At 59.3% G+C, this 9,853-nt stretch overlaps 1 protein-coding gene across 1 annotated transcript in view; it reads right to left on the bottom strand.

Moving 5' to 3' along the window:
* The window catches only part of Znf384 (zinc finger protein 384), a 21,828-nt gene that overhangs the window by 1,378 nt on the left and 10,597 nt on the right, over positions 1 to 9,853 (bottom strand). The window contains exons 6-10 of the mRNA XM_013023586.1: positions 9,714 to 9,853; positions 4,576 to 4,800; positions 3,763 to 3,945; positions 2,475 to 2,553; positions 39 to 197 (exon numbers count right to left, since the gene is read on the bottom strand). The exon at positions 9,714 to 9,853 is cut by the window's right edge and continues 1 nt beyond it. Coding sequence (XP_012879040.1) covers positions 39 to 197; positions 2,475 to 2,553; positions 3,763 to 3,945; positions 4,576 to 4,800; positions 9,714 to 9,853 — 786 coding nt within the window. The remainder of the gene's footprint in view (positions 1 to 38; positions 198 to 2,474; positions 2,554 to 3,762; positions 3,946 to 4,575; positions 4,801 to 9,713) is intronic.

Raw genomic sequence — 9,853 nt, 5'->3', positions numbered from 1 at the left:
TCGGGGCCCCCCCGGCCCCCCCCGGCCCCGGGACTCACCGAGGTGTAGGCCCGGCTGCAGATGGTGCACGTGTACACCTTGGCGTGCTTCACCGTGTGCGTGGACAGGTGCACCTCCAGCGAGGCCGCGTCCGTGTACGCGCGATGGCAGTTGTGGCACTTGAAGGGTTTATCTTTGTTGTGCTGCCGTCTGTGGGACTGACGCGGGCGGGGCGGTGAGGGGGGGCCGCTCCCCCCTCCCCACACCCGCAAACGCCCCGCCCGCGGGAGGGCACCGCGGCTTCCTGCGCAATCTGACTGCGCGCATGCGCGCGCGGGCCCGTGTGCGTGCAGCTGCGCATGCGCGCGCCAGCACCGCGGCTTGAACTTGAGGCTGGCGCTCCACCGCACTCGTACGCCCAGCTTCTTGCTGGTTCGTTGGAGGTCAGAGACTCGAGAGTCCATGTCCAGGCCGGGCAGGTGGCTCCGTGGTGGAGCGCGCGCCTGGCATGCATGAAGCCCGGGGTTCGACCCCTCAGCACCACAGACACAGAAAAAGCCGGAAGCGGCGCTGTGGCTCAAGGGGTAGAGCGCCAGCCTGGAGCAGCTGCGGCGCCAGGGCAGCGCCCAGATCCTGAGTTCAAGCCCCAGGACTGGCAAAGAAAGCAAGAACAAAAAAAAAGTCGGGCTGGGAAGGTGGCTCAATGGTGGAGCGCTTGCTTTGCATGCCTGAGGCCCTGGGTTCCATTCCTCAGCACCACATAAGCAGAAAAAAAAAGCTGGAAGTGGCGCTGTGGCTCAAGGGGTAGAGCCCTAGCCTTGAGCTGAAGAGCGGAGGGACAGCGCCCAGGCCCTATGACCAGAAACCCCCCAAAAAAAAGTCAATGTCTGGGCTGGCCAGGGAAGGTGATCCTCAGATCTCAGCTTCTTCAGCGGCTAGGATTGCAGGCTTGAGCCGCAGCTAGGATTGCAGGCTTGAGCCGCAGCTAGGATTGCAGGCGTGAGCCGCAGCTAGGATTGCAGGCGTGAGCCGCAGCGTCCCGCTTCTGGAGCTTTTTTTTTTTTTTTGGTGCCAGTCCTGGGGCTTGAACTTAGTTGTCTCGTGGCTCTTTTGCTCAAGGCTGGTGCTACACCGCCATTTCTCGCTTTTTGGTGATTCATTGGAGAGGAGGCTCATAGATTTTCCTACCCAGGCTGGTTTTGAACCACGATCCTCATGACTCAGCCTCCTGATTAGCTGGGATGACAGGTGTGAGCACCAGCGCCCGGCTTCTCAGCCTCTTAACTAGCTAGAATTACAGGCATGAGCCGTGGACTCAGCTTTGAAACTGGTAACAGTGAACCGGCACCGCGTTTGCCTTTCCACTTCAGCCCACCCCAGCTCAAGGAAGCCTGCAAAAACGCCAGGCACACCGAACACGCCTGTAATCCCGGCAGAGGCAGGAGAATCTTGAGTTTCAGGTTGGCCTGGACTTATTTAACGAGTTCAAGGCCAGACTAGGTAACACAGAGACCCTGTCTCAAACAAAAAAATAACACAAAGGGAGGAGACAGGGTACAACTCAAGTGGTAAAGCGCCTGGCCTCGCTGCATGTATCAGGTCATGGGTTCAATCCCCAGCTATGCAAATAACAACAATTGGAAAAGCAGAAAACAATGCTTCCTCCCCCCGCAACCACCACCAACGTTCCTTTGGGGATTCTGGAAGATCTATTTATGTTATATACAATGAGGCATGCTGCTGATCACATATATGGTGTATATGTGCACACCGGAGGGAAACCGGGAAGATGACACAGAACTAGAGGGAATCAGGGAAAAACATATAACAGCAGGACCCATCAGCTGCACGGGACATTGACCAAAATGAACTAAGCAACTCAAAGGCAGCGATGGGAGGGAGGGAACGGCGGTAAAGAGGGAACAGCTGATGCTATGCAAAACAAAAAAAATGTACATACCACCCAATGTGGAAGAAATAACTGTACTGTCAAAGCTCATAGGACTCATAAATGTTATAGACCACGACAATTTGCCCCATGAAAGTCAGAATGTGTTTGTGGCTTTAACTAAGCATCACTATCCCACAATACTGTGAAATTTGGGAAATGTATGTAATCACTTAATCACAATAAAGAATTTGAAAAATATATATATACAATGAGGCTTACTGTGTGCGGGTAGACAGCTTACCGCACGTAAACCAGAGGAAATGTTTTGCCTTTTTTTTGGGGGGAGGAGTTGCCTGCCGCTTTCTCACCAAGGCGGGTGCTGTACCACCTGAGCCACGGCTCCACTTCCGGCTTTTTGGTGGCTCAATGGAGGGAAGATGCTCAGCTCTCCGCCTCTTGAGGAGGCAGGATTACAGAGGCAGCCTGCGAGGCCTGGCCTGATTTTGTTGAGCTCACAAATGCCCGTCCCGGGCTGCTGAGTTTGGGGGTTACTTGGGCACCTCGTGAGTGCTGAGGGCGTGAGTCAGGAGTGGCGGCCGCTTACCTGCAGGTTGGAGAGCTGCGTGAAGGCTTTCTCGCAGCCGGGGTGTGCGCATTTGTACGGTCTGTCCCCAGTGTGGATTCTGCACGGGGTGAGAGAGAAGAGAAGACAGAGGGCGGGTGAGGAGGCGCTGCAGGGCCGGCTCCGCAGCCCACCTGCAGGCGCCCTGTGCTGCCGGCGCGGCGGCGGCCAGCTCCAGGCGAGCAGCCCCATGTGCTGGGCGGTGGGCGGGGTCTCGGCGCACCCTCCTCTAGTACCTGCCCCTCGGAATGGTCAGAAACAAGGTGAGCGCGGCGGCGGCGGTAAGGAGAAGGAAGGAAAGGACCGGGCTCGGCCCCCGTCGCAGTGTGAGCCAGCCGGGCATCGAGACGGCGAGGGAGGCTGCGCGCCAGGGCACCCCAGTCCAAGCCTTGTGGCCACCGATGGCAAGGCCAGCTCCAAGCGGGCTGACCTCTCCCCACACCACAGGGCGCGCTGCTGTGTGGGCCTGGGCGGGCGCGTGCCCAACCCCTGCTCCATGGGGCCTGCCCCACCATCGCCGCAACTAGAAGCTTCTCTGGGCCTCTGGACAGGCTCCGCGTCTTCCATCCTGTGTCTCTTCTTTGTCCTCCAAGCCAGGGGGCGGCGGCCTGTGTTCCCGCACCGCGGCTGCGCGGGACCCGTTTTCCAGCTCAACTTGCGACCATCCATCAGCTCTAGCAGTTGCCATGTTCCGCTTCCCCCTGCTCCCTCCAGATCGGGGGGCGATGGGGCGCATCCTTACGCAGTGGAAGCTTCTCGATCTTCGGAGAGTACTTAGCACGGGGGGTCTTGCGTCCTCCACCCCCGGCGTTCCTGAACTACCAGGCTGGGGCCGCTGGGCGCGGGCTTCTCCCATCCAACGCCTGCGGCTTGGGCGCGAAGCTCTGAACTAACTCCATCTTGCAAGACGCATGCGCACATTTCCTTTTCCCGCGGGGAAGTGGGGCGTGCGGGGAGCAGTCCCGGCGTCCCCGGCTCCAGCGCCGTCCTGTCGTGTCCCCCACAGCTCCGGCCCGGCACGCCACGACCTCTTGGCATCCACTCGAGTCCTCCTCCTCCTCCTCCTCTCCTCCAGCCAGCCTCTCCTCCAGCCAGGCGGGTCCCCCGCCCCCCCGCATGCGGGCTGCAGTGGGTGTCGGGGCGGGGCGGTGGGGAGGGCATGCCGGCGGGGCGGGCGGGCCCCCCCCGCATGCGGGCTGCAGTGGGTGTCGGGGCGGGGCGGTGGGGAGGGCATGCCGGCGGGGCGGGCGGGCCCGCCCCTCTCCCTTACCGTGTGTGCTGCTGGAGGTGGGAGAGCTGGCGGAAGGCCTTCTGGCAGTAGGAGCAGTTGTAGGGCTTGGCGCCCGAGTGGATGCGGAGGTGCTGAGCCAGGTAGGAGGTGTTGGCGAAGGTCTTGGAGCAGTGCGGGCACTTGTGGGGCTTGATGGTCTCTGTGTGCATCTTGGAGTGGATCCTGCCGGGGGTGAGGGAGGAGAGGAGGAAGGAGGGAGGAGGGAGCACTCGCTCCGCTGGGGGCGACGATGGTGGGCGCGTGGGCGGACGAGCCCCCCCCCAACACAAGTCCGCCAGGGAGAGAGAGAGAGAGAGGCCATGCATCATCACCGATCGATCAATCGATCGCGATCGATCGCAGGTCGGGTGGCTGGCCGAGAGGAGGAAGAGCGCACCTGCAGCTCCGGGACACCTTGTGCTCTGTCTGATTACGCCCTCCGCTCCCTCCCATGGTGTCCCCCCACCTTGGTCATGGGTACCCTAATTTCCACATAGTAACTGACCAAGAACAGCACCTGTCCAGCCCCCCCAGCTGGACGCCCATGGCCGCCCTGGCCAGAAGGTGGGCTGCGCCGCACATCCCCCCCCACCCCCAGTGGCACGGCCCCGACTTGGGGATCGGAAATTACAACGCTCAAGCCCCCCCACCTCATGCACGTGTGTATATAGTTTATTTCTCAGACAGCTGGAGGCGATCGAGGATCCCAAAGGTTCGCGAAGGCCCCCGAGGCACATGGCCTGGGGGGCGGGGGGCACGCAGGCGTGGGCGCGCGCGCGTGGAGTGGTGCGGGGCGGGGGTCGCGGCCCTTACCGTGTGTGTTGCTGGAGGTGGGAGAGCTGGCGGAAGGCCTTCTCGCAGAAGTTGCAGCTGTAGGGCTTGGCGCCCGAGTGGATGCGGATGTGCTGAGCCAGGTAGGAGCTGTTGGCGAAGGTCTTGGAGCAGTGCGGGCACTTGTGGGGCTTGGTCTCCGTGTGCGACTTGGAGTGGATCTGCATCTCCGACTTGGAGTAGAAGGTCAGCGAGCACATGCGACACCTGGCCAAGGGGAGGGCAGCGTCAGGGCCCCGCCGCTGGGGGCGCTGTGGAGCCCCGCTGCCCGCCTGAGCTGACCTAGAGGCCCGCGGGGAGGGGCCGCCTCCTCCGCCCGTGCCCACACCTGGCCACGCTCCCCGTGCGTGCAAAAGTGATCTCCACGCACAGACGTCCACTCGAGTCCTCTTGGGCCATGTCCGGTGGGACGGGGTGGGGAAAGGAGGATTTCTGAGGCCCTGGCCAGCTGGGCCTGGGCCCCCTACACTGCAGTTCAAAATCGTACTCCCCCAAACCCCTCCTGAAACAAGCCAGTAGCTATGGGGGTGTGGGCTGAATGGGAGGAGGCTATGCCGGGGCCCTGATCTTTCCGAGCACGCTGGAGCCAGGAGATGGAGGACAAAGTCACCTTGTAGGGGTTTCCCGATTGAGTCTCAGAAATGCCCTCAGCGCCCCTCCCCTCTGCTCCCCCATAAGCTGCAACCCTTCAGAACAGAACCACACAACATTTTTCCTAGAGCTTGAACTCGGCCTGGAGATCAGAGTTTCATGGACTTTCCTGCCTGGGCTGGCTTTGAACTAGGGTCCTCCGATCTCAGCCTCCTGAGATGCTGGGGTGCCAAGTTCCTCAGTAAAGGCACGGGCAGCCAGCCGGGCTACAGGCCTTACAGGGATGGACAATCATTGGACTACCAGTTCACCCAGCCCCTGGCCACTGTCCGAGAGGCCACGTCCCCTGAAGGCCGGTCCGCAGGATGCACCGGTGGCAGTCTGCATTACCTGGGCTCTAGTCCAAGCGGGCAAGTTACAGGCTGGCATAGGAGGCCAGGCCTCAGCGTTTGGCTATGGGAAATGGAGAGACCGGCTACATGCGGGACATTGTGAGCTCAAGCGCCGGCCTCCATCAGCAGAGGCTCTGAGCTGAAGTGGCCACGGCTTTGCTAGGACCCGAGCCTGCGGCTACAACACTGGCATTTTAATGCAAATAAAGCCGCTGAGTTCCACAGCACTCTTATCAAGAAAGTTAATTACATTAAAAAATGTCAGAGCAAGCTGGGCACTGGTGGCTCCTATCCGTAGTCCTAACTCAGGAGGCTGAGATTTGAGGGTCACTGTGCAAAGCCAGCCCGGGCAGGGAAAAGTCTTGTTTTTGAGAGTCTTGTTTTTGGTGTTGCTTGGTCCTGGGGCTTGAACTCAGGGCCTGGGCGCTGCTGTTCCTGAGCTATTTTTTGCTCAAGGCTAGCGCTTGACCATTTTGAGCCACAGCTCCACTTCTGGTTTTTGAGGGGTTCATTGGAGGTGAGAATCCCAGGGGGCACTTTTCTGCTCAGGTTGGCTTCCAACCCTGATCCTCAGAGCTCAGCCTCCTGAGTACCTCAGATGAAGATGACAGCCGTGAGCCACGGACGCCTGGCCCCTGAGACTCTGATCTCCAATGAACCACCAGGCAACCGCAAGTGATGCTGTGGCTCCAAATGGCAGAGCGCTAGCCTTGCGAAGAGCTCAGGGACAGCGTCCAGGCTCTGAGTTCAAGCCTCACGGTTGATCAACACAGACAAATAAACAAACAAATCTGCTTCAGAAGTTCCCATTAGAGCAGACTCTGCAGAAACCGCTGAAAGATCATGACAATAGACTAGGCGATCTTTAAAGGCCGACGCGGGAACAGTAGCTCCCTCCCGTCTGTTGCTGTGTGCCAGGCACCTGCAGCATTTTTTGTAGTTCACGGGATGGAGGTGAGAGTCTCGTGAACTTCTCTGTCCAGGCTAGCTCTGAACTAAGATTCTCAGACTCTCAGCCTGGAGTACTACAGGCGTGAGCCACCACACCTGGCTTATGTTTCCAACCAACCTCCCAAAGAGCGTCCCCGGTTCCAAGGAGGCTGGGAAAGTGAGTCATCCGTCCAAAGGGGAGGCTGCTCACTACAAAGCCGTGTCGCCAAGCTAACCTCCTCTTCCTGCCCGCTAGAGATGCTGGGCAGGCGCTGGGCAGGGGAAGGGGCCTAGGTCACTGGGCGGTCGCTCTGAGAGTCAGATCACCCCGGGAAGGCTGAGCGCCCCGGACCCCCACTCGGAACAATTGAGCTGCTTTCCCATTCTGAAGCCTCGGAAGCAGCGACCTGAGGCCCAGGTGAAGTCTACACGAGCCCCCGTGACAGGTTCCAGCCACGGTAAAATGCAGGCTCGATACAAAGACCCAATAAAATTCCTTTCACACTGTGTGGGCAACATACACACATACATACACACGTACATACACACATACATTTATTTCTTCTCAAGAGGCTACCAGGCCAAGGTGGCCTCAAACCCTCGATCCTTCCGCCTCAGCCTCCCCAAGTGCTGGGATGGCAGGCATGCGGCCGGGCCAAGCAAATTTTCCAGTTTAGATAGGGGTCCCCCGCTCCCCGAGAAGCCTCATCGTCCTGTATACACACAGTTTGCACTACCAGCAACACCCCGGGTGGATCCCGAGCCCTCTGGGCAGTGGCTGCTCAGCCTGTGATTTCTAACTGTGAAGTCGGATGAAGTGAAGGAGTCCTGAGCGATCTGACCTAGGCGAGTGGCGGCCAAGGCAGCCCTGTGCCCCATGAGAGCTAGTGCCCGGCCTCAGGACACACCCTGTGTGGCCACTGTAGCCCCAAGAGGGCCAGGGGCACACCACGGGGAAGGGGGGGGCGCCATCCTGTTTACAGTGACCCGATAAATAACCTGGATTTTTCCTGTTTTTAGGAGGGGTCGGTCGTGGGGCTTGAACTCAGGGCCTGGGCGCTGTCCCTCAGCTCTTCAGCTCAAGCGCTCTACCACTTGAGCCACAGCGCCACTTCCGGTTTTCTGAGTGCTTTACTGGAGACCAGAGTCTCATGGATTTTCCTGCCCAGGCTGGCTTTGAACTGTGATCCTCAGATCTCAGCCTCCTGAGTAGCTAGGATGACAGGCGGGAGCCACCAGTGCCCGGCGCTCAGATGCCCATTGTAACCATTTTTAATGGTCAGGTTTCCCTCCGAACATTTCCACGGGATAGATGAAGGCTAGAATGATTCATGACTCATCTCCCCATTTTAGAGACACAAGGCTGGCGTGCTCTGAGTGGCAGAACTCAATCCTCCCAAATCCTAATCGGGAGATGCAAACGGGGAGCTTTCCTTTCGTTTTTTAAAGTTTACATCTGTACCATGGAACCAAAGTGAAACTCCTTGAAGTAACTTTTTTCCTTTGGAACTTTATAGAGAGTTCTGCATTTCTTTTCTTTTGCCAGTCTTGGGGTTTGAACTCAGGGCCTACGCACTGTTCCCGAGATTTTTTTTTTTTTTTGCTCAAGGCTGACGCTCTACCACTTGAGCCACAGCGCCACTTCGGGCTTTTTCTGTGTCTGTGGTACTGGGGAATCGAACCCGGGGCTTCATGCATGTGAGGCGAGCGCTCGACCACGGAGCCACCTTTCTAGCCCTAAGGGTCTGCATTCCGAAGGAATTATTTTTGTTTAGGATAGTTAGTCCCTCTTCAATTGTACAGTGCTCTTTACAAGCATGGGGTCTTTCAGGCATTCGACAAACAGCCTGGTGCTGGTGGCTCACGCCTGTACCCCGAGTTCAAACCCCAGAACCGGCATAAAAGAACACGATTCCAAGAACACTGAGGGGTGGGAAGGCCTAGCAGAGTCCTTCCCACTGCACATGCCGGGAGGGGAGGGGGGGTTCACACACATCCCCACGAGGAGAGATCTTGACAGACCCGAACCCCGACAACAGCAGCATCTACACTGGCAGAGGTTTGTGGCCCGGTGGTCACGCTCGGAGCAGGTACAAACCCGCACGTCTAACGCACTGGAGGACACAGGGGTTTGCACGTTATCAAGGGATACACACGGATGGCCTCAGTGAAAGGAATCAAACGTGTCAGGTACCTTTGGAATATGGTAAGATGGAAATGTTCCGGGAACAGTTAATTGTATAAAGTGGGGTACACCTGTAATAATAAAGCTGCAGTGAACTTGGGGATGACCAGCTGGAACCCCGCAGTGCTCAATACTTGGACCCAGAAACTCTGCCCTCTGCTGGGGAGGGGGGAAGGGCGCGCTCCACGGCTCGAGCGGGCTAAGGCTGCACGCACGCACACACGCACGCACGTGACGTGACTGCCGCTCGACCTCCTGCTGATGCTCCCCGCCGTGGCGCGCTTGCTACCTCCTCCCAACGCGGGAGGTGCGCACAACTCTCCCCATTTTACAGATGAGGAAACTGAGGCCCAGAGAGGGGGGGGAAAAAAGGACTTGCCCAGGGTCACACAGCAAGTTCGTGGTGGAGCCGGGAACTGAATCCGTGAGCCCAAGGCTCTGTCCACTTCCTGTGCCGCAGTTCCCTTCGCTCCTAAAATGGGAACAACATTGCCCATCTCGGTACGCTAGGGACGACCCCCGGTCCCAGCCATGCACTCGGCCCTGTCCGCAGCGACTCCCCAAACCCGTGGGGAGGGGGGGCGGGGGGGGAGGGGGGCCCTGGCAGCTCAGGAGGGACAGGCGGGTACTGAGATGGATCTGCGCGTGGCGCCATATGCAAAAGCTGCGAACCACCGAAGAGCACCGACTTCTGCCATCAGCGGGGGCACAGTCCTTTAGAGGAGACACCCCAGAAAGGGTGTGCGTGTATGGGGGGGGTCCTACTCCCCGCACCCCGGCCATACAGGGCCCCAGGGTGGGCAGATTCTTGGAAAAGGGCCATGGGAGAGAGAAATCCTAGTGCGGCCTTCTTGTCGCTCGGCAGTTAAGGCTGACTAATAAAAAGGGGGGCAGGGGGTGCACGTGGGCAGCAGCTGACACATGCAAGAGGCCCGGGCCCGCCCTGCGCGGGGTGGAGGGGCAGGGCAAGCGGGCGCAGCAACCCTCTCTCTCCCCGCGAGGCCCTGGCCCGTGAGCCCTACCTGTAGGTCTTGCCGTCCTTCTGGTGGCCGTCGTCCTCGGGGGCGAGGACGTATGGATCACTCATCTCGGGGAGCCCCGACTCCAGCATCCGCTTCTTCTTACGGCCCCGGGGCGCCTTGGGGGGGGCGCCACCGCCGCC

This window comes from Dipodomys ordii, unplaced genomic scaffold, assembly GCF_000151885.1.
Source record: "Dipodomys ordii isolate 6190 unplaced genomic scaffold, Dord_2.0 Scaffold69, whole genome shotgun sequence".
Taxonomy (NCBI): Eukaryota; Metazoa; Chordata; class Mammalia; order Rodentia; family Heteromyidae; genus Dipodomys; species Dipodomys ordii.
The sequence above is the reverse complement of the archived record's forward strand: the minus strand, read 5'-3'. Positions and strand labels throughout refer to the sequence as shown.